A 24,381-nucleotide genomic window follows, 5' to 3' on the forward strand; every position below is an offset into this window, starting at 1 on the left:
TCCAGTTGCATAAAGGCACGAACACACGGTGCAACATTGCAGGCAATGTTGCTGAAGTAGGATAGTTTTCTACTTCAGCAACGTTGCATGCAACAAATTGCGTCGTGTTTCATGGCTCGCAACATCAATTGCATGCAACATTGCGCGCAACGTTGCACCGTGTGTCCGTAGCTTAAGTTGCTTGATATACTGCGAGGATCAGCTCAATTTGATATGTTTACCCATTATAAAGCACGTTTCATTCCCAATAGTATCATTTCTTCCATTAACGGTTGTGCATGAGAAGAAATGAATATGAATCCTACTCAAAGAATCTTATTCTCAAGAGAATGTCACGTGGTCTGTAATGAGAAAGCATTACCCCAAGACGAATGAGGTTTAGTACGAATAGATGTGACTTGGCTATAAGTCAGAAAGATGTGCTACAGTACCTGTGGTGATGTCTTTAATGGCAGGTTCTGCTTCACCTCGACATGCTCTTTTTCCCACGAACTCAACATACTTCTGTTATTTTCAAGCTCGTACTCCAAGATATTCTTTTGCTGTTCTAGTTCGTTTATCCGAAAAGCGAGTTCGTTGCAGGAAGCTTCGTCCTTCGCTCGTCTTTCTTGCATTTTTTTATTTTCAATTTCGAGAATGTTTAGTTTCGATTGTAGTTCACTTAGTAAAGGAGAAATATCGTCTTCGCCTTCTTTCTTTCCTGAGTCTACACCCAACTCTTTGTCTTGCAGTGCTTTTAGTTTCTTGTTCGCTGCATCACGTTCGCTCCTCGCTTGGTCTAAATCCGACCTCCAGCCAAGTCCGATGTGTTCAAAGTTCTTCTTGATTTGAAAAATTGCCGAATCCTTTTCTCTCAGGGATTGTTTCAGTCCTCTATTTTCAGAATCGAGTTTCTCGAGTTTTTTGGAGAGATCCTCATTCTCCTTAAGACAAGTTTGTAAATCCTTTCTCAGATTGTCGCTCACTTTTTGGAACTTTGTATAAAGTTGGTCTTTTTCCTTCCTGGTTTTGTGATACTCTTTAGAAATTTTGTTCATTTCTGTTTTCATTTCTTGCAAAGTGTTGGCGAATCCTTCATGGTTTGGACCCTCACTCGACAAAGGAACAGAAACGTCTCGTTTCTCCAATGCCGCTCTTAATTTTGCCGCCAGATTTTCTTTCTCCTTGACAACGCTCTCGACCTCGAAACGTAATAACTGAATCGTTTTTTCTCGTTCAAGGCTCTGAGCTCTAGCCTGGTCTAGATCAAATGCTAAAGCAGTGTTCAATCGTTCGTAGTCCTTCTTAATCTTCGAGCGATAGAGTTCTTTTTCTTTGGTGGCATTCTCCGCTTCGTCTCGCAGCCGATCACTTTGCATCGCCATTTCGTTATACCCTTTCTGCATCTCTTCTACCATTTTCTTCGATTCTGATTCATCCAACTGCTGTCTTAGATTGCTGACCTCTTCACCGAGATGCACTAGCTTCTCAGCCTGAGTATTCAATGTTTGTTGCAGCTTTGTTCTATCGCTTAACGAAGCTTCTAACCTTTCCCTCAACTCATCACACTCTCTTCCTAGGAACTCTTTGTCTTGACTCAAACCGCTGATTTCTCGGTCAAGTTGCAGCATCTCGGCTAGAATTTCGTCCTTTTCGTTGACCACAGCTGCAACCTCTTCTTTGAGCTTGCCTATTTCATCTGCATTTTGATTGATCAAATCATCTTTCACATCGAGCATCTTTTCGTATTCGCTCTTCAAGCCTTCTGACCGTCCTCCCTGCTCGTCAAATGCCTGCTTTATCTTGGATTTCAAATTTTCTACGATTTCGTCCCTCTCTTTCACGAACGTTTGCATTTCTATCCTCAATTCTTTCACTCTCTGTTCGCACTGCAGTTTTTCAGTAAGGATGCTTTCTTTCTCTTCTACTACGTTTCGGTAAGATTCTTCAAATCCTTCTCTCTGAAGTGCCAACTCCTTGTTGGTCTCTTGCAGCCTGTTACTTAGATCTTTAAGCTTCGTTTCAGTTGCTGAAACTTTTTCTCTTAACTTTGAAACAAGACTTTCTTTCGCATTTTGCGTCGAGCTTTCTACTTCCTCGCGTAAGCTACTGATGAGAGTTTCTGAATCTGCTGACTTCTGTTCAAGTTCTGCTCGATGAGCAACGAGGATTTCAAGATCTTTTCGAAGGTTGGAAACGATTTCTTCAAGATCGGCATTCCTGCGGCCAAATTCTGAGTTCTGTTCGTCAAGAACTTTGGCATTTTCCGTTACAAAATTCAAACGTTCTTTGAGTTTCTCGTTAGCATTTTTCAAATCTGTGGCTTCTGTTTCCAATCTCGCGGTTCTCGTTTGTAATTCATTCTTAACACCAAGACATTCCTCATAGTTGTCTGTAATGGCAGCAAGATCTCTGGTTTTCGATTCCAATTGTCTTTGACTTGCCTCGAGTTCATTCTGAATAAATTTGATATCAGAATCTTTTTGTGACAAGAGTTCCTCGTACTCATCCTTTAAATTCTCAACCACTTTCCCTTTGTCATTAGTTAGAACATTCAACCTTTCTCGAAATCCATTGATCATCTCTTCTTTATCATTGACCAAAGCGGCCATTTCAGCCCTCAAGTCCTTCAACCTTTGCTCCTTTTCTAAGCTTTCATTGGAAACTCTTTCAAAGCCTTCTTTTACATTTTCAGCCTCTGACTTCAAATTCTTCACCATGTGCTTCAATTTGGAATTGATTTTTGTCTGCTGCTGTAATTTCTTTTCCAACTCGCTTTTCTTGGCTGTATATTGGAGCAATTCTTCTTCGACATTTGACTTCTCAAATACCTGGACTTCATCAGTATTCACGCCTTGATCTTTCAAGGAAACGGAGTCCTTTTCCTTTGAAGACTTTAGTGGCAACTCGTTTTCTGGCAGCAAAGCCAACTTTTGTGGCTCCTCACTTGAAATATTCAAGAAGTCTTGCATGTAATCAGTGCCAAAGCTTTCATCCACTGGAGAACTCTCGGCAACTTGTTTGATTTCAAAGGGAAGAATAACTGGGACGGGCTTCCCTTTTGAAGGAATCTGTTTTCGCAAGCGATCTGCTTCTATTCTTAGTTTATGTAGAGCTCTGTCTTTTTCCGCTTTGTCGTGCATTGCTTCTTGTAAGTCTTCCCTCAGTCCCTGAAGAATGTGTTCCATCTCAGCTTTGGCCTTATCACTTTCTTTTAATAAATTATGTTTATTAATCAATTCATTTTTGAGAGAAACGTTGTCATTATCTAGAACGTTGAGGTCTTTTTCAACTTGGGCAAGATCTGTGTTAAAGTTTTCGCGTAAATCGCTCATTTTTTGTTTCAGCTCTTCGTTGGCTGAGTTGAGCTCTTTCAGTTCTTCTTGTAGGCTCTTCACCGTTGGTTTCATGTCTTCCGCATCAGAATCTAGTTTTTCTTCACCTGATTCTTGGGTTACGTCTTTGGCTGCTTGTTCATTCAACCGATCCAACTCAGCCTTCAAGGCACTTGCCTCTTCTCTTAAAGCTTCGAGCTCCACAGCATAGCTTTCAATCTCCTTGTCTTTTTCCGTGATTCGACCATCTTCAATATCCATGCAATCGACCGAGGCATCTTTCATAGTTGGTAATGTTCTATCTCCAGTTTGAGCCTGCATTCGTCTTAATTGGACTTGGAATTCGTAAGCCAGTTGGTCAGCGGCTGACTTGCCTTTAAGAGCATGCTCCAAGTCTTCACGTAGACCTGATACAATGTGATCAAAATTTCCACGAAGCTCATCTATATTCTCCCTCTCTTTAGCGAGTTTTTCATTGACACTATTCAATTTCTCGATTTTCTGATTGGCAATCCCAAGAGCTGATTCTTTAAGGTCCAGAGCAATGGTTTGCTGCGATAACAATTCTTCAAAATCAGACTTTACATCCTGTATTGCCTTGTCATGATTTTCACCAAGCTCTTTGACCTTGTTCTCAAGTTTTGTAATCAACAAGTTTTTCTCTTCAATGGCGGTACCCTTTTCGAGAAGAGCAATTTCATCCCTCATCGCTTTGATACTTTCTTCCTTTTCTTCGACCAACTTTTCGTATTTGCCGTTCAGTGTTTCACACTTGTCCTTCTCCTCCAGAAGATGTTGCATTTTTGCTCTCAAGTCACTGACAATCTTTTCTCTCTCACGAACAACCTGATCTAATTCTATACGGAGTTCCTGACAAATCTTCTCTCCATGGATCTTATCTTCGCGAGCCTTTTGTAGTTCCTCTTTAAGTGATTCAACATCAACGCCTTCAACATCCTCACCACCTTGCCCTCGCTTCTTCAGGACCTGTCTTAACTTCTTCTTAAGTTTCTCATTTATATCTTTTATTTTCTGTAATTCAGACTGCGAAGTATTAAGCTCGTTTCTCAGGTTGTTTTCTGTGGCCGTATCTACGTCCGAGGGAAGTGCTTCAGTTTGAAGTGAACTGGTCTCAGGAACAACAACGCTGTTTAGTTGCACCTCTAGTTCTTTATTCCTTTGCTGCAGGGACTCATTTGCTTCTTCAAGCATCTTTATTTTATCAAGATGTGACTGCACCTTAGTAGAAGAGCTGTCGAAATTCCTGACTTGATTTTCAAGCAACTCAATTTTACCATTCAAATCCATCTTTTCGTTGTTCAGTTTTTCAATAACACGATTCATATCTTCTATTTCTTTCTTCCTTTCTTGTTCTGATTTATTTAGCAAATCTAATCGTTCACTCAAAGTATTAGTCACTGCTGTCTGTTCTTTAAGCTGTTGAGTTAGTTCATCTACTTCTTTGGTCTTCTCTGACATCAGATCATTACGTGTTGCATTGTCCTGTATATTTTCATTAGCAACTTCATTTAGTCGGTTTATTTCTTGATTCAGTTCCTGTATGGTATCTTCTCTCTTCTCAAGCTCTTCCTTATTCCCAATCAAGGTTTCTTTCATTTCTTCTAATTCGTTATTTAAACGTACGAGCTCTTCTTCTCTTTCCGAAAGAGCAAGTTCCAGCTGTACTCCTTCTTCCTTGAGTGCACGAATTTTTTCGCGAGCTTCCTCGAGAGCAGCATTTCTTTCTGTTGTGAGCTCTTCAATTTTCAATTTCGAAGATTCCACGGTTTCTTCAAGCTCTTCTTCGAATCTTTTCAGTTTGAGTTCCAATTTTTCTTCTAAGCTTTCTCGAGTCTTTTTCTCTTGGTCAAGGTTTTCTTGCAGCAACGCAATATCTTCTTTTGATTTACTTAGCTCTGATTCGAGGACCTCTTTCTCGTTACGTACTTCCTTTAGCTCTTCTCGTAGTTGTTCTACACTCGATTGTAATTCTTGTATCAAAGCATCCTTCTCAGCTTGAATAACTTCGAACTCCCTTTGTAATCCCTCACTCATTTCCTCTTTGCCTTTCTCAGAATCTGCGACCAACCGCTTGAACATTTCGTCTTTTTCTGTATGCGCCTTTTCGATGGCTTGTTCCAGATCTTTGATCTTATCTTCGAGAAGCGTTTGTGACTCTACATATTCCTTCTTCAATTCTTCTTCGATTTGGTTTCGTTCGGTGCGCATTTCATCGAGTTTCTCTCTCAAGTTCAGTAAGATTTCATCCTTATCTTGGACGACTTTTTCGAAATCTTCCTTCAATCGATCTATCTCCTTTTTCCCCTTCTTTGAATCGGTCATCGCTAAATCTCTTTCCTCTCGAGCTTCGTCGAGTTTATCCTTCAAATTCTGCAACACATCTTCTTTTTCCTTAAAAGCAAGTTCAAAATCATCTCTCAAGCGTTGGCACACTTGTCCCTTGTCAGCCAGCACCTTGGCTACTTCTTCCTCTAGAATTTTCCTAGTCTGTTCATTCTCAGATAAAGATCTATTTAATTTTTCATTTTCTGAATTGGCTTCCCTTAAAGAATTCTCAAGCTCTTGTCTTTGCTGTTCTACAGATTCTTTCTCTTCATGCAGTGACTCTGCGCGTTTGTACAAATGTTCTGTTGACTTCATCATCTCTTCTTTCCAGCTGCCATCCACTTCGTCTCGCTCTCGTATCATCTTCTCTAGCTCATCATGGGATTTCTTTTTATCAACAAGTTTTTGTTCAAGTTCTAAACACACCATCTGCGCCGAACGCTCGACAGCTGTCTTCTTCTTTATGGCATTTTCAAGATCAAACCTCAAACCCTCACAAATGTTATCGAACTCAGATTTAATAACTTCTGCTATTTCTTCTTTTTCTATGGCAAGTTTTTCCAGTTCTTTTGTTAACGCTTCGCATCTTTTACAGCCAGTCGCTTCGGCGCTCTCTACAGGTAGCCCAATCTGGCCTACATTCGAAACAAGGAGAGCCTCTTCTAACTCCTTCTTAAGGACTAGGCAATTTTGGCACTCGATACTTGTTTCTGTTGAACCAACTTGACCTTGAAGTTCTTTGATTTGGGCTTTCAGTTCGTCTTCAGTCGTTTCCTTCTCTTCTCTCAAGGCTTCGAGTTCTTCATTCACGAAAGCTAAAGCACTTTCTTTTTCATTAAAAACTTTGTCAAATTCTTTACGGAGGTTTTCACAGGCCTCTTCTTTTTCGTTTTTTATTTTCTCGATTTCCTTGTTCAATTGTTCCTTTTCTTCTCGGCCCTGTTTGACGTGGGTTTTCAGCTTGTTCTTGATTCTGTCAAAATTCTTCTTGGCCTTCTCAAGTTCAACAGATAGTGTCTCCTTGTTAGTGGCTGTTTCTTCGTTTTCAGCCTAAAAAATAATTTAAATTTTCAACATGTTAATGTAACTTACTGTAAGTAATAAAAACATGCATAGACCAAATTTGCTTTGTTACATATATCATGCATTGCAATAATTACCGACAAATGCTAACACATGTAATCATACCACACCCATTACATCATCATAAAGATTAAACACCAGCAAATCGTTCTCCCTTCCCTTCCCTTCCTTTTCCTCTCCTCTCCCCTCTTTTCCTTTCCTCTCTTCTTTAGATTTCCTTCCTATCCTCCGTCCCTCCCTCCGTCCTTCATTTTCTCCCAACCTGTTCAATTCAAATTTCATTCATTCTTTTATTCTTACCTTAATGATATCGCTCCCTTCTTGTGAGAGACTCCGTTCAAGATTCACTCTTTCAAGCTGTGCTTCCAGTTCAGCATACTTGGCAGAGATATCCATAAAGCTTGACTCCCATGAGGATCTTTCATTACTGAACTGCTCGTCCAAATCACTCTTTTCGCGCATCACTTTTTCAAGGTCCAGATTTAACTCTTCCTCAAGATGAAGCAAGTCCTCTTTCGTTGCTTCTAAGGATTTTTCCTTTGATTCCAGACTTTCTTTAAGCTTCTCATTCTCTGCTTTCAGACTCTCGATAATGTTATTAATTTCTTTCGATTCGTCTTGTGATGGAAGTGCAGTTTGAATATCTGCTCGCATGCAACTTATGGCATCATCATACTCTATTTTGATACGGGATATTTCTTGTTCAGCTTCTGTTAGCTTCGATAACAGTTCATCATTTTTACGGTGCATTTCCGACAACTCTTTTTGCTTGGTTTCAAGCTCCGTCATCAACATCTGCAGATCTTGTTCTCTTGAAGAACCATCTTTGCTACTGCTGCCTTTCAAGTTGTTCGCCAGTGTTGTCATTTCTTCTTGATGCAGTAAATATAGTTCTTCAGTTTTCATTTCAAATGTTTCTTTTAGTAGCTGAATTTCTTTTTCTTTTTGGGACAACACGTTCTGATTTTCATTCATTTCTCTTTTCATCTTTTCCTTTTCAGTGCGTTCTTCTTTCAGCTTTTTCTTTAGCTGATGGATAAATTTATCCTTATCCCCAACCGCTTTCTGAATATCTTCTTTTGAAGCACTCTGCTGTAGACGAACATCCATTTCGACCTTTTCAGTTTGTATTCTCTCCAAGTCAAGTTTCAGGTTCTGTGCTTCAAGCAAAGCCTCTTGCAGCTTCAAGTTCATCTCTTCCTTTTCCTGGTGCGTTTCCCGGAACTCGCTCTTTAAGTTATTTAATTCACTATCTTTTTCAGACACCGACTCCTGAAGCTCGTTCTTCACAAGCTCGATTTCTCGCAACTGCACAACCTCTGCACTTAGTCTCTGAACCTCATCTTTCAAATCATTCTTCAAGTTCCTCTCGTCTTGAATTTTGTCATTCAGTTCTTTGACTTTGGCATCGCTTTCTTTCTTCAATTCTTCAACTTTTGCCTTATATTCAGCATTTATTTTCTTATTTAGTTCAATTTTTTCTCTAATTTTATCTTTGAGTTTGGTAATGACACCATCTTTGTGGCTCTTTAGATCTTCGAGTTTCTTCGTCAACTCATCTTCAAGGTTCTTTCTTTCCAAGTTCTTTTCTTCTACCACTTCGCTGATTCTAATTCGAAGTGTTTCTTCGAGCTCTGCGTTAAACTGTCCTGCCATTTGAGTCTTCATGGTCTCCAACATCAGATCTTTCTTATCGATCTCTTCCTGAAGCGAGCTCCGTACTAAGTCATCTGTTTCAGTCTCATTTCTTTTAACTGCCTCAAGTTCATTTTTCAGGTTGTCTAATTGATTTTTAAGAAGATCACGCTCCTCAAACGACTTCTCTAACATGTCGTTCAACTCTTTCTTATCACCTTCTACATCTTTATCGGTACTTTTAATCATTTCCAATTCATTTGAGATTGCAATCAATTCATTCTTGAGATCTTCTTTTTCCTGGATAGCCTCTTCCAACATTTTATTGATTTCACTCTTGCTTTCTTCAAACTCTGCTCTGGAAACATCAGCTTCGTTTTTCAGACGTGCAAGCTCATTTTCAAGTTCACTTCTCAAACCGAGTTCGCTTTCAGTCGCTGCTTTGTACTGTGAGGACATATCTTCCCTTTCTTTTTGCAAGAAATCGATTTTACTTCTGTAATCTTTAATTTCATTTTCAATATCACTTCTGAGCTGGATTTCTTTATCTAATGCTGATTTAAAATATTCATCATTTTCTAGTTTTTCTTGTTGTAGGTCTTCGCATTTCTTCTTTAAATCATCCAGGTCGTTTTTCAGTTTTGTGACCAACTCACGCTCTTCCTCTAAAGCAGCCGCGAGTTGTTTCTCCTTTTCCTTCTTTTCATCTTGAAGCGCTTGGATTTGTAGCTCCAAATTCTCCACCTCTTTTTCCAACTTGCCATACGACTGTTGAAGTTCTGCCTTCGTTTCTTCGTTCGCAAGAAGCTGCGATTTAATTTCACTCAGTTCAGCAGATTTCTGTTCAACAACTTTATCAACCTCTCCTTTAGCCATCTCATCCATTTCTTCCAGTCTCCTTAAAGCGTTATCAAGTTGTTGATTTAAACTTTCATTCTCGTCTTCCGTGCTTTTTAGCTTGTTTGCCGCTTCTTCTAGCTCTTGAGAGACATTCTCGAAACTGGACTGCAAAGAATGAAGGTTTGATTTGTAAGAGGCAAGCTCATCAGATATCGTTTCCTTGGCCAAAACATGTTCTTCGCATTCCTTCCTTAATTTCTCAGCTTCATCTTTTGCGTTCTGTTTCTCCACATCTGAATATTCTAGAGAACTTTGAAGCTTGTTTCTTTCTTGTAAAATTAAGTCATACTCATTCTGGTATTCTTGTAACTCTTCTGCTTGCTTTCTGTAACTTTCTTTTAATTCTACAAGTTCCATGGCATCCAATTCCTTAGACTGTAACTCATCTCTCAAACCCTCTATTTGTCGGCTGAGGTCATCTTTTTCTTCCTTGCGTCGCGTAAGTTCTTGGCGAAGAGTTTTTAGTTCTTCGTCCAAGGCAATATTTTCTTCTCTAAGTGACGCTATTTCACCTTCGTAGAATTGTAATTTGGCATTTTCTTCTGCCAACTCCTTCTTGACGACTTCCAGCGCTTCTTTAAGGTCCGCTATCTCTTTGGTGTTTGTTTCATAAGCTTTCTTGAGATTCTGAGCCCTTTTCTTCCATGTTTTCACTTCTGCGTCGTGTTTGGTTTGGAGTTCTTCAAGTTCTACGTTAGATCCTGCTGCTTTAGAGCTGACGTCTTGGAAACTCGCCTCCAGTGCGCTTAAACTAGAGTTCCGCTCATCAAGACTTGCTTGTAGGAGACTAAGTTCACTTTCCTTCTCTTCCAGGCATTTCTTCAAGTCGTTATTATCTTCTAGCTGCTTTTCCAGTTCTTCTACTTTACAATTAGCATTTTTTAGCTCAGTTTTTAGCGTGGAAATCTGCTCCGTCTGCACCTCAAAACTTTCTTGCATTAAATCCAGCTCTTCGTCTTTTCTCTTGACAATTTCCTCCGAGCCTTCTTTTTCAGCTAATGCGTTTTCTAACTGCTGAACCTTTTCCCGAGCAGAAGCAAGCTGTTCTTTAATACCCTTCTGTCTCTTTAGTTCACCTTTAAATTTCTTCAGCTTCTCTAGAGAGGCAGATAATTCATTCTCTAACTCAGAGATTCTACTTGTCTTCTCTCCTAAGCCTTGTCCGAGGGATGAGATTTCTGTATCTTTAGCATCAAGGGCTGACTGCATTTCTCCAAATTCTTTGGAAAGTGATTCTAAACTTGAGACTCTCGATCCAAGCTCTTCTCTTAGTCGCGTTACTTCTTCGTTATTCTTTTCCGCTTTCTCTTTGAGAATCTCGTTGGCTGCTTCCATATCACTAAGTTCTTCCTTCAGTTTTATTACATTTGTTTCTAACTCTCGAGACTTTTCCACTAGATTGCTTTCGACTTGACTTTTCTCGTTCACCGATCTATCAAGTTCCGTAGCCTTGGCAACATAACCTTCTAGTTCCTTCCAGAGTTCTTGCACTTCTTTTTCTTTTTCCGAGAATTTTACTTTTAACTTCGAAATTTCGTCGTCTTTGCTGGACATGTCTTGCTCTAGCTCAGCATTTTTGTTCTGGAGTTCTTCCAGGAACGTTTGCAGGTCATATTTCTGTTTCGCCAAGCCATCTTCTTGGTCAACCTTCTTTTTGAGTTCTTGTTCCAGTTGCTCAGCTTTGTTCTTCATTTTTTCTAATTCTATAATGGTTTCTTTGTATTGATTTTCTAAAAGCTGCTTTTCTTCTTCAATTTGTTGACTTGTCTTCTCTTTCTGCTCCTTTTCTTCCTTCAGTTTGCTCAGAGACTCCTCCGCCATGGCAACACTCGCCTCCTTAGCAACCAATGTTTCTTCGATGATCGATTTAGAACCCACACTCTCTTTCAGCTCAAATCTACTCACTTCTAGCTGTTGTTTCAATTCCTCGACTTCTTGTTGTAACTGTTTAACCGTTTCTTCTTTGGTTTTTAATAGTTGTGTAACCTTCTTTCCCTTTTCTTTTAGATCCTTAATTCTAGCGTTTCTTTTCTCGATTTCTTTAGTGAATTCTTCAATCTTTTCTTCGAGCTCCTTTTCCAATTCAAGCATTTTTCCATCTCTTTTTTCCAAGACTTCATTTAACTCTTGGATTCTCGCTTCAAGACTTTGAACCTGAGTATCGTTCGATTGCTTTTCCTTCTCATCTTCTTTATTCCTCTTCTCGATTTCTTTAGCAAATTCTTCAATCTTTTCTTCAAGCTCTTTTTCCAATTCAAGCATTTTTCCATCTCTTTTTTCCAAGACTTCATTTAACTCTTGGATTCTCGCTTCAAGAGTTTGGATCTCAATGTCCTTCGACGCTTTTTCCTTTCCATCTTCTTCATTCCTCTTCTCGATTTCTTTAGCAAATTCTTTAATCTTTTCTTCAAGCTCCTTTTCCAATTCAAGCATTTTTGAATCTCTTTTTTCCATGACTTCATTTAACTCTTGGATTCTCGCTTCAAGAGTTTGGACCTGAGTATCCTTCGATTCCTCTACCTTCTCATCTTCTTCTACTTTCTCAGAAATAGATTTCTCCAACTCCATTATTTTGTTACCTCTTTCATCCAAGGCTTCCAGATACTCAGCTTCCTTTCGTTCAAGTTCATGGACCCGTTTATTTCTGTCTTCTATTTCTTCTCCAAACTCTTGAGACTTCTCAGCAATACTCTGATTAAGTTCTCTGATCTTCAACTCTCTCTCTTCGACCAAAGCAGACAAATCATTTACTAGGTTCTCTTTCATTGAATTGATCTCATTGATCTCTTCATCCTTGGTCGAAACTATTGATCTCTCGTGTTCAAGCTCTTTATCCTTTTCAGAGCAAGATTCATTTAGCACGGAAACCTCGTTTTCCATTTCAGCTAGCTGTTCAAGCAACGAGCCTATCTTTTTCTCGGACCTCTCTTTCTCTAATTCTAACCCGTTCTTTAACTGTGTCACTTCATTGTCAACAGATTCAAGCCTTTTCTTCAGTTCTTCGTTGGCGTTATTCGATTCCTCCAATCTCGTCTTTAAAGCTTCGTGTAGATCTTCCTTTGTTAACTCAGTGTCTGACAGCGTTTGCTTCAAGTTTTCCACCTCTTTTGTAAGCTCTTGCTCCACAGCGCTTGAATCTACCAACTTATCCGTTAGTTGAGCCTTGACCTCTTCCAACTCGGATATCCTCTGTTGCAAAGCGTTGTTAGCTTCTTGAGAGTCAGCTATAGATGAACTAACCGTGGATAACTCTTTAGAAAGAACTTCTAGACTGGTCTCAAGCTCAGAAACTTTCTTCCTTAAATTTTCATTTACCTCTTTTAAATCATCTACCGCGGTGTTGGCAGCCGAAAGTTCGTTTGTAAGATCTTCCTTTGTCTTTTCAAGCTCCAACAAACGTTCGCCCAAAGAATCTTTTTCGGTTTTCAACTGTTCCTGTAAAGCATCTTTTTCTCTGGCGCTAGCTTGAAGATGCGTAGCTTCCTCGACTTTCTCTTGTTCAAGCTTTTGTAGCGAGTCTTTCAAGGCAGATATCTCAGCATCTTTTTCTTTCAACGCGATTGAAGTAGCATTGCCTAGCTGCTCGAGTCTAGAATCAAGTGAGTCTGCGCGGAATCGTTGTTTTTCTACGATGGACTGAGATCTTTCTAACAATGCTGTTTGTTCTTCCAGTTTCTCTTTCAAAGAAGAAATAGCAGCGTCTTTCAGTTGGAGTTGATGCTGTAAGAGGAAAAAAACGTTACATATGTTTTGGTTTCTTATCAATCATATATTAGCCGGATCATAACCAAGAAATAGCTGTTATTACAGTTGAGCCCTTAATGAGATATTCTTTTGTTTTAAGAATCATACAAGTGAGGCTATCGGGTCGATACAATGCTTGTTGTCTCATTTGCATCCTATTGGGAAGCATGGGTGGCGTATCGGTTTTAGCGGAGGGTTTTTCTGGTTCTCCGGTTTTCCTCCCTCCGCAAATATCAACTTCTAAATTCTAAATGGAACGTAAGTGGATGATGAGCCACTGTAAGGAAATGCCACTGCTAAATCCTATCTATATATTCATTCCTTTGCGTGTATCCACCAAGTATCAAAAAAGGAAGTGTTAAAAAAGTAAAGCTTGAAACGTTTCTTGTGGGAAAAAAGGTCATATTCTGAAGAAATAGAAAACGCGCGCCCGTGCCGTGTGCAGTTATAAAGCACGTGGGGATTTGCAGGACACGAGAGAAGTGTTTAAAGAAGCACGACGCGTAGCGGAGAACCCATCAGAAAGCGAGATTTTTAACAGTCATCTTATAATAAGAATAAATTGCACCGCGTTTCTTCTCGTGCGCAAGCGCACCGCTAAGAAAAGAAATGAAATTCTAGGGAATGACACGTGTTCTGAAATGGGACAACATAACGCACAAGTTAAAAGGGTCTAATAAAGAACTTAAAGCTATTAAAGACATACCTGCGCCTCTGAATATTCAGCCTCCTTGGAAGCAACCTTGTCACTGTACGACAGTAGTTCGTCAGCTTTACTTTGTAATTTCTCTGTAGCCTCGGCAACTTTTTTGTCTTTGTTTTCCAATTCGTTCGTGATTGTGTTGATAAACTGTTCTTTCTCTTGCATTGTAGACCTGGGACGAATATCGCAACAAATGTCACATTTTCTGCCCAAGAAAGCATTTGTCCTGCAGCCTTCGGCTCAAATAAGCTATCAGTGTTTACAATCTCCTTTTGTCTTTACATTTGACAAATACCAAAATCCATGTCTAACCGACAATTTTAGTAAAACATCTTACTTTGCGCGTAATGTTTGCCCATTTCAGACCATAAGTCATTCACTAGAGTATTATTTCTTTGTTTAATAGTTGTGCATGAGAAGACACATGAATCTAGTTCTAACTCAAACAAAAGAATCTAATTTTCAAGAAAATGACACGTGGTTTGAAATGGGAAAACATCACGTCCTTGGAAAAGAGGTCTCAACTAAAACAAAGAATATTATTCTCAAGAGAATGACACGTGGTCTGAAATGAAAAACATCACTTCCAACGTTAAAGAGGTCTCATTTTATACCATAAGTCATTCCCTAGAGTATCATTTCTTTGTTTAATAGTTGTGCATGAGAAGACACATGAATCTAGATACAACTCAAACAAAGAATCTTATTCTCAAGAAAATGACACATGGTCTGAAATGGGAAAACATTACACCCAAGGACAAGAGATCTATTATGACAATGGGTGAAGTAAAACGCCAACTTAGGCATTGAGTACCTCAGAAGCTGTAGATTTTGTTGCAATTGCGCGATCTTGTTTTCTAAATACTCGGTGTGTTTTTCCCGCTCTTCCAACTGCTCGTCGAGTTTCTTCAAAGTCTCTTTATTCTCTTCTTCCTTCGCTTCAAGAAGCATCTGGAGTTCAGAGAGCATGGACTGAGAAAAGAATGAATCAACAGCATGGATGAAGAGATGAGTGACAGCACATTTAGATAGAACATTATTTACTATTATCATTAGTATTCCCCTTATCAACAATACATAACATAAGTGCATGCATTTACAAGACATTAGGAACTGTATTTTTACTTTATTACAACCAGCCTAAAGACCCTGTTACGCGTTGAAACTTTTAAATTAAACTTGTGTGCAACAGCGTTGCGAGACAAGTCTCACGAGATGGTGTTCTGAAACTTGTTCGCGACATAGGCTTTGGTTACATGAGTAGAACTGTTTTTCAAGAGCTTCAGGACGAAATTGCCCCGTGTAAAACCCCCGTGAAAATTGTCCAGCAACACCGTTGCATACAAGTTTCATTTAAAAGTTTCAACGTGTAACAGGGCCTTAACATACCGCAATTTTTTTTAAGTATTCCCCTTATGAACAAAGATGTTTTTAAATAGATATAGTTATGCAAAAGGAGTGAATAAAGAACGAAGGTTGTGAGCATTTGACATACCGACTGGATTCAAAGAGGAAAATAAAGCAAAAAAAATCATAACTTAATTCCTCATCATCCTCATCGTGGTCATCATCACCCCATCATAGTCATCATCATCATCCGATATCATCATATCATAGTCATTATCATATCATCATCATCATTAATTAGATTTATTATCATCACCCCCATCAGTCATCATCATCATATTATCATCATCACTCCATCATCATCATCATCGTATCATTATCATCATCATCATTATCACCATCATCATCATAATTACCACACTACCACCATCATATCATCATCATATCATCATCATGTAATCAAATTTACCTCATGATCATTAATAATGTACTTGAGTTTATTCTCAAGCTCCTCCTTTTCACTGCAAGTTTTAGAACATTCATTTTGCAGCTCGCTCAACTTCACTTTGAAAGCCTCCAACTCTTCCAACTGTGTGGACTGTTTTTCGTAGTCTTCTTTTGCAACGCTGCCTTCTTTAATTGCCTCTAGTTCCTCTTCCATTCTTTCAAGATAAACGAGGTCGGGTTAAAGGTCAGGTTAAAGGACAGGTTAAAGGTCAAGTTAAAGGTTACGTTTAAGTTCAAGTTCTATTGGCCTACGCTACTCCATAATAAACATTATTGCAGGAGGTTATAAGAGAAAATATCTCGGAACGGAAGGTGGCGAATGTGAAGAGTTCTCTGAGTAGCTACTATCCCAGATGCACAAACCTAACTTATCACTTTGGTCTTGCCCAAGAAAAAAATATATAAATATTTTATATAAAGTTTCTTACTTCGTTTTTACATCTTCTGCTTCCTTAAGTTTTTGCTTCAGCATCTCGTTCTCATTTCTAAGAACCTCTACTTCACTCATTTCTTGTTTCAAAGTATGCACTTCTTTTCCAAGATTTTCAGCTTCTTCTGTTTTCTGCTCCAGGAACGTTTGAGCGTTTCCTAAAGCCTTTTCCATTTCTAGCTTGGCCTGAGCAATGTCTTGAAGTCTAGACCTGTTAAAAAGGACAATCATGAAGCAATATTTTTCTATCTTAAAGAAGATATTTCAAAGATTGAAACTTGGGGCTTTGGGCTCTAGGAATGAAAATTGAAGCTTTCTCGTTTGAAAACTTAAAATTATTTGTTTTTGAATCGTAATCATATTCGTGGAAGCACTTGCGTTTGAAAGTAAATACAGTGGGACCTCTTCTTATTCACCTCTATTTTACGGGCACCTCTATATTACGGACACCTCTATATAACAGACACCTCTATATTACGGACACCTCTATATTACGGACACCTCTATATAACAGACACCTCTATATTACGGACACCTCTATTTTACGGACACCTCTATATTACGGATACCTCTGTTTTACGGACACTTCTATATTACGGACAAATATTTTGGTCCCAGCAAAATCACCATTCATGGTTCCGCGCCACGTAGTTACCGTTGCTGTCCCACAATCTCAACGAATAATATCAGGATGGGAGTTCCAAAGGAAAAACTTTTGCAAGGTGATTAGTTTGCTATTGTCTGAAGGGGAACCATGAATACGTTCTTTGTTCCATAGACCCGACCTCCATATCAAGGACAATTCCCGTCGGTCGGCGTCCGTGATTATAGAGATTCAACTATAGATTTTAATAAGGAAAGGAAAGATGGAACACGCCAACAAAAGAGAAAAAAAAAACATCTAAGATAAGTAAACTGATATCATACTTGATCTTTTCATTTTCCTCTTGTAGTTCTTCTATCGTCGAATTCAAAGTTTCCTCGAGTGCCTGCCTGGCGTGTTCAGCGTCCTCATCTGAGCTTATTTCTTCATTCTTCTTGATTTGTTTTTCTCGCTCTGCTTCAAGCATCTCTTCTAGCTCCTCAACACGAGTTTGAAAGTTCTTTCTCTCCTAAGAAACGATAAAAGTCGACAACAATTATCATTATACATAATCACTACCTCGCTTCTTATTGGCCGAGAGCCCTCAGCCAATCCATGATATCTTGTGGACTCGACAGGACAAATCTATTATCCGGAAAAAAAAATTGCAGATAATAGATTTATCCTGTCAAGTTCACCCAAGGTCGCAGGAGAAATTGAAAACTGTTATTTTTTCTTAGACTATAAAGTGTATAATAAAGCATTTATTGAATTCGGTTTTCGCATGATATCGTAAATTATTAAGATCTAAGCCTACGGCTTCGGCAGATAACACAGCCTAGGTCTTGATAATTTACGATATCATGCTCAACCTCATCCAATGATTGTATAATATACGACGAGAAAGAGAGAGGAATACGCTGCTAATGCGCCACAATGCGTTCCGGGCTCGTAGTTCCCGGGCACTCATATGTATCTTGGAAAAAAGGAATATTGCGGAGGGTTTAGGTGCATACCTTGACCAGAATATCAATTCTCCTTTCTAGACCGTATTTCTCGTCTTCTTGAAGCTTGATGATGTCAGTGAAAGAAGATCCCTCCATCGAGGTACCGACAATCGTTCCTGCACTCGCTGCCATCTCTTCGCCGGCTTCTGGGCAACACAAACGAAAAATGGCATCAGTAACTAACGAAAATGCACCACAACTAACATTTCAGGAAATTGAAAGTAATGTCAGCCTTGGTTACTAAAAATGGCGGGAACTTCTTAAATTCCAAAATGATCGTGAAACGAGGTCTAAAAGTTTGTTAGAGGTTGCTAGTAAGTGCTACCCTTGCAAAACAAGGACGCTACTTCTGCATTAATGGTCGTCACTATTCGCATTAATGATTTGTTATGATTTATATACCGCTCTTGAAAGTCAACCATTTGTAAATGTAATTACAAAGGCAGCACTTTTTCCTCAGTTATTTTATGACCACGAGTGTTGGATAGGCCTCTAAAGCTTCAACCACGACCTCCCGCACAACAGTCAACCAACTGAGCCAACCGAGTGGCTGAGAATTGATGCTGTACAATAACAGTGACATTATTTATCAGCGTATTCAATACCAACCTTCATCCTGAGTTCCTTCTTCGACTCTCCCCGCTCCTTTTCCTTTATCAGTCGTCCAAATAAAATCATCTAAAGCTTGCTGCAACTCAGTTTTCTTCTCTTCCAAGCTTTCTTTCTCTTCCTCGATTTGTGCCATTTTAATCTGAAAAGACACTTTCTCTTCGCGTTCTCTCAGCAAGTATCCTTCCACCTCTGCAAGATTAGCTCTAAGACTTTCGTTCGTCTCTTTGAGCTCATTATATGTTTGTTCAAAGAATGCTTTCTCTTTGTCGAACATTGTCTCTTTTGCGTTCTGTTCGTTGACATTCCTCGTAAGGTCTTCGGCCGCCTTCGTTTTTTCTCGGATTTCTTCGTTCGCTCTGTCGAGTGCCTTCTTAATTTTATCGAGTTCCGAAGAAAGCAGCTCAATTTTCTCGTTTTGGGCAGAAGAGAATTGCTTTTCATCCTTTGAGAATTTATCTTCGTATTCAACGTTTTGAAGTTGCACAAGGCCTTTTTCTTCCTCAGCATCGACTACTTTTAGTGTGAGAGATTTCTTTTCTTCTTCAAGCATAGCACATCTTTCTTTAAGTTCATTCAAGCTCTTCTCTCTTTCTTGTAGAGACGTTTTCACCTCTTCAAACTCAACAAGCTTCAACTGCAGATTACCCTTCTCTTCCTCAAGATCTGCTATTTGTTCACGTAGCTTACTACTCTCGCTTGCTCCTGGCTTTTTCTTTCTAAGTGTCTCTAACTCCTTTGAAATTTTTGCATTTTCCTTTTCCAAGTTAGATAACTTAGATTTTAATTGTCCTTTGGATTTTAACATCTTTGCTGTCGCTTCTTTAGCTTCTTTATTTTTCAGTTCCACATCTCGCCTTGCTGTCTCCAAATCCTTCGCCAGTCGTTCTTTCTCCTTCTTGATACGATTCAACTCATCCTGGCCATCTTTTCCTGTTGTTTTTAAACCTTCTCTCAACTGATTTCGCTCTGCCACGACTCGGTCAAGCTCTACTTGTAGTTCTTTTATACTTTCTTTAAAGCTACGTTTCTCGTCGAGGAACTGTCTTTCCTTTTCTGTATCCAGAAGCAAAAGTCTTTCGTTTGAAACGTCTTTACTCTGACTGTCTTTGTTTTGGAGTTCTAGCTGCAACGCTGAAATTCTTTTTTCCTTATCTACAATATTAGCATCTTTTTCCTTTAGAAGAATATCCTTTTCGTTCATCTCTGCCTCGTGTTTTTCTTTGCTATCGTTCAGCTCTTTCAGCAGACTATTTATCTTATCAGTTAGCTCCTTTTCTCTCAATCCCCAATCGTCCTTCAGAAGGTCAATCTCTTTTGTCAACTCTTTCACACTTTGTTCAAAAAATTCTGCAGACTTGGAGGATTCTCCCGCGCGATTTTTCTCCTCTGCGATTAAGCTCTGTAGTCGAGTGATTATTTGCTCTTTCTCGTTGATTTTTTCTTCTAAAAGATTTACCAATTTCTCGTTCTCGGGGCTGGTAGATTTGGTCGGTGATTCACCACTGAAGTTCTTTTCCTGTAGAGCCATCTTCATCACAGCAACTGCTTCATCCTTGGCCTTAATAAATAAAGGAATCAGATATAAGAGAATGAACCGAGAAAATAAATTGGCACGGACAGACAGGCTGTCAGACAGACACTTTGGATGACAGACAAACAGACAATCACCCAGGATACACAAAGGATAACAGAAAGACAGACTTCCAGACACAGGCTGACAGACATACTGACAGACTTTCAGACACAAGGGCTGACAGTCAAACAGACCATCAGACACACAGTCTGACAGACAAATAGACTGACTGACAGGCAAACAAAGTCAATAAGAAGAGAAACAAAGATGCACGACGCAACCAGTCAGAAATTCTCACCTGTATAATACTGGACTTCTCATCAAGTTGTTCTTTCAACATGTGCTCTGTTTCCTTGTAAGACCTCTCAATCTCTGCAATCTCTGCAGCTAGTTTATGTTCCTTGGCCTGTATCTGGTCTTGTAGCATTCTGACTGTCCCTTGGTGGTCAGCTTCTTGCTGTTCTAATTGCTGCTTTAAAACCAAATTCTCACGTTCAATCTGAAAGAATATCACAGTACATTTAGAAGGTTACTGGTACACTGTACACTACAGAGGTTTTGCACCATCACGTGACGACAGCCATGTTAGATGGCAGGAACAATACAATCGTTTTACATGTTGAGAAACAATTCAATTCCCAAAAGCAAAGAGATTTTATTGTTTTTGCAATGGATCAAACCACAGGCAGTCCAAGCTGTATTATGGGTACCAGGACTTGATGGTACAAAACCTCAACACTATAAAAAACATTCAAATGTTATTGATGCCCTGATACAATAAAATTGAATATGAAATAAACAAATTTCATTAAAAATTTTCATTGATTCAATAATAAATGCCTTGGTTTATATTATTGTGAATTACCAACCTTTTCTTTGGCTTCTACTGCTTCCTTCTGAGAATCAATTTCTTTCTGTAAAGTTTTTGTTGTTCTTTTATGTCGTTCACATTCTTCCACAAGATTCTCAATTTTACTGCTCATGGCACCAATCTGCAGTAAACACCATGAAATTTATAATTACACGCTGAAATAAAGACTGCATTTATCACAGTCATTAACAATGAATTTATACAAGAGTTTTGATGTGAGGATTTCAAGAAGCATACAGTGGTAGGTCTCTCACCACTCTTGTTTGTGGCCACTGGTTTTGTTGAGGGAAGAAAACTGGAGAACCTGGAGAAAAACCCTGAAATCAAGGGAGAGACCTAACAAACTCTACTCACATGTGATGCTGAGTCCAGGGATCATACCCAATTTAGACCCAGGAGAAAAACCCTCGAATCAAGGGAGAGACCTAACAAACTCTACTTACATGTGAAGCTGAGTACAGGGATCAATTTAGAGGTGACAAAGGTGAAAGGCGAGTGCACTTCCCCTGAGCCATCCTTGATTTCCAATTGACCTAACATTAATAGCAATAAATAAATTCACTCATTGTAAACATTATTAAGTGCTGTACTAGCCTGCTCTCTCAGGACAGAAACCATCTCATCAGAACCTCCCTGAATGTCTTTCATTGACTGCATGTGCTCAATCACTTCATCTCTACTGGATATCAAGCGTTTCTGTGCTTCCATTTTATCCATTAATTCTTGTATTGTTCTACTCCTTTCCTCAACCAGATGGTTTACTTCTTCTTGCTTCAGTTTTAACTGCTGAATTTCCATTATTTTGGTAGCTATATCTCCCATACATTTCTCTTCATTCTGTCTCCCTTCAATTTCAAGTTCTTTCTCTCTCTTTTGACTGACTTCAAGTTGGTGAGAAAGTGTTTGAATGACGTTGTCTTTTTCAGCCAACAAAGTGCTCAGCTCTGTAGATTTTTGCTTAGAACCATGAGCTGGTGAAGGTGGCTGCAGCATTGGAATAAAATGTTAGTGAAAAACAAATCTACAGTACTTACTAACATACGATTGGGTTTAACTCCGACGAAGGGTCAACATCCAAAATGTCAATTGATATAGTTGCAAATTCTTTTTTGCGGTGGTTAAGATTCCTATGTATTAGGTCACAAAATTAAAAAAACTCGAGCAAAACAAAAAATCATTAAGCCCTTGGAAATGAAATATGAAATTTGTATTGTCCTTTTTAAGCTCTTGGAAATAAAATATGAAACATGTATTGTCAAAGCTAAAGTATATCCACACAAATTACATGTGTGTTAATATAATTATGTAATAAATTATAATTCATTTATTTTATTACATTTTTTCTTACCATTTTTGCACCTCCAGATTTCAACTGTTCTTCTAGTTGACTAATTTTTGTTTTGGCATTAGCTTTGAGCTTGTTAAATTTTTGTTCAAATGAGGCTTTTGAGTTCTGAAACAAAATATCATGCACTTATTATATACTGCACAAAATATAAGATAAGATAAGATAAGACTGTGCCAGTTTTTGTTTGGTTCACTAGCAGAAGCTTGTGAAAAAATTGGCTAATAATGAGAAATTTTATTCTCACACTCAAGTCATATAATGTACCGTTTTCCTTCAAAATGACATGAACTGAAAAAATCTTTAGAGATATGGCATTTCGGATTATTCGCTTTCTAGAAAATGTAGTTTTTGTTACTCAATGCCTATTTTCATTTTTCAATGTTTTTGTCCAAAATACTGTGAAATGACCCGTTAATAATATATTTATCAAAATGTCAATCTCTCTCATTTAAGTGTGTGTGTATGGGAAGGAAGGAAAGGAAGGGATGTGAAGGGAAGGAAAGGGAAGTAAAAGAAAGGCAAAAAAGAGTAAAGGAAAGGTGAAGAGAAGGGATCGAAGCAAAGAGAAGAGAAAGCAGAGCATTTCTTTTTCGAATTCATAATGAAATATATATGGATGTGTAAATAAATATTTCAAAGAGCTAAATTAACCTATTTATATGTACCTCCAGCTCATGTTCCTTTTCTTTTAGTTGCTGTCTTAGGATCCCAATAGTTTTCTGTAATTCTTCAGAGCTTGTGTCTGACACTTCCCTGTGGACACTTGCTTCAGCTCCTTCTCCTTTTAATTTTACAATTTCTTCCTGTAAGACAGGGAGATAAATTTAAAAATTCATGATTGTATAAAACACAGAATATTTCTGTGCCTGTATTAGCTGCATACCTTGCCAACACCTGGTTGGCTCAGTTGGCTGAGTATTGGACTGCAGTACAAGGAGGTCGTGGTTTAATCCTTATTCAGATCAACACTCAGGGTTTTACAATACCTAAGTAGAAAATGCTGCCTTTGTATTTATATCTGAAAATGGTTAGACCTTAAAATGGATTGAATGAACCACTTTAAATCCAGTCCAAACATCATTATCACTTATCAGCGGGACATGAAAGAACCACTGCACGAAGACGTAAAGACACCCATGCAGTGAGAACTTTGAGCATCTACACTGTACCACATACGACCTTACTAACTATCTTTTCATGATCATAAAGTCTTTGAGCATTTACATTGAAGGGTACTACATAAATTATAAATCAAATCATGATCATGCCATCTTTACAATAAAACAAATCCACTATATGTCTAGCTAAAAAAAAAATAGTGAGTGCTTATGCCACTACCTAAGTGGGCTTTATTACTGAATGGAGCACAGAAAAAGCTGTTTTATTTCTTTCATTACGTATAGTTACTAATTTTATTTTTGGTATTGAATTTATTTATGCAAAAAGAAAGATCATCACAGGATCTACATGTAGCAGCACTTGCGCATTCAGATGTAGCCAGCACTGTGCTCCATTCACTAATAAAGCACAATTTTCGACCAATCAACACACATGTACTATCTTTACTTATATATAATAAAATTGAAATAATACATGCAGCAGTCTTAAAATTTTAATTATACAAAGTCGATATGGATAATTTTATCAATAAAATTCAGTCCCATAGAGTTACATATCAAACAAAGGTTGTTTATGGTGATTTATTCGCCTATCATTCCAAGTTAGAATCCTATAACTAACTCCTACCCAGCTATCAGACATCAAAACTTGCCTCCTTCAGACGAAGTAGTTTCTGGAACTCATGATTAATATCTTCATTGCGCTTCTCGGACTCTACCAACGCCTTCCTTAGATCCGATATTATCTCCTCTGAGCTCTGTACCGTAGAAATTCGAAAACACGTGAATAAACATACGAATAAATAACTCGAGAAGAACAATTTTTGATGATGAAAGTTTGTGCTGACTGACCTGTGGCTGTGCAGAAACAGCGCCAGTTTGATCCTGATCATCACCAAAACTCTCCTCAAGCTTGTCTGTGACTATCTGCGCCACAGAGCTAAGCCTGCCCCACATCGTGAGGAGTTTTCGGGTAGATTACTGGTTATTTTGTGGTGTAAATACTGTTGTTTTCTCATCAGCTGTCCGCCATGTTTGATTCATTCGAGCAATAATCGAACACGTCAGCCTGCCTGCCTGGATGCTCAGCAAATACTATCTACACAGGGAGCCCAAGCTCAAAATTTACTGGCGTAGCCTTGCTCAACGTCAACGACTGGCAAAGTATCATATCTTGACTATACTGTATCCTCTGCTTAACAGATTTCAATTTGACGAGTTTGTCTTTCCTCGGCAAAGAATACAACGTACTTTCTTACA

The 24,381-nt window shown here is 38.7% G+C and overlaps 1 protein-coding gene across 2 annotated transcripts in view; it reads right to left on the minus strand.

The window, feature by feature from the left end:
• Window positions 1–24,168, minus strand: part of LOC116305012 (uncharacterized) — a 28,564-nt gene extending 4,396 nt beyond the window's left edge. The window contains exons 1-16 of one of the 2 annotated variants that reach the window (XM_031714830.2): window positions 23,974–24,168; window positions 23,775–23,879; window positions 22,669–22,806; window positions 22,004–22,108; window positions 21,250–21,639; window positions 20,654–20,776; window positions 20,083–20,283; window positions 18,209–19,769; window positions 17,609–17,745; window positions 16,937–17,121; window positions 16,008–16,220; window positions 15,542–15,734; window positions 14,540–14,676; window positions 13,729–13,897; window positions 7,044–12,998; window positions 432–6,710 (exon numbers count right to left, since the gene is read on the minus strand). In XM_031714830.2, the coding sequence (XP_031570690.2) occupies window positions 432–6,710; window positions 7,044–12,998; window positions 13,729–13,897; window positions 14,540–14,676; window positions 15,542–15,734; window positions 16,008–16,220; window positions 16,937–17,121; window positions 17,609–17,745; window positions 18,209–19,769; window positions 20,083–20,283; window positions 20,654–20,776; window positions 21,250–21,639; window positions 22,004–22,108; window positions 22,669–22,806; window positions 23,775–23,879; window positions 23,974–24,078 (15,996 nt within the window). In that variant the 5' untranslated portion in view covers window positions 24,079–24,168. Of the gene's footprint in view, window positions 1–431; window positions 6,711–7,043; window positions 12,999–13,728; window positions 13,898–14,539; window positions 14,698–15,541; window positions 15,735–16,007; window positions 16,221–16,936; window positions 17,122–17,608; window positions 17,746–18,208; window positions 19,770–20,082; window positions 20,284–20,653; window positions 20,777–21,249; window positions 21,640–22,003; window positions 22,109–22,668; window positions 22,807–23,774; window positions 23,880–23,973 lie in introns of both variants that reach the window. The other variant, XM_031714829.2, reaches the window with a different exon arrangement.
• Between the last annotated feature and the right edge of the window lie 213 nt (window positions 24,169–24,381).

This window comes from Actinia tenebrosa, unplaced genomic scaffold, assembly GCF_029948245.1.
Source record: "Actinia tenebrosa isolate PJP-AT-01 unplaced genomic scaffold, QUT_ActTen_1.0 PGA_scaffold16__25_contigs__length_10494907, whole genome shotgun sequence".
NCBI classification, from domain to species: Eukaryota; Metazoa; Cnidaria; class Anthozoa; order Actiniaria; family Actiniidae; genus Actinia; species Actinia tenebrosa.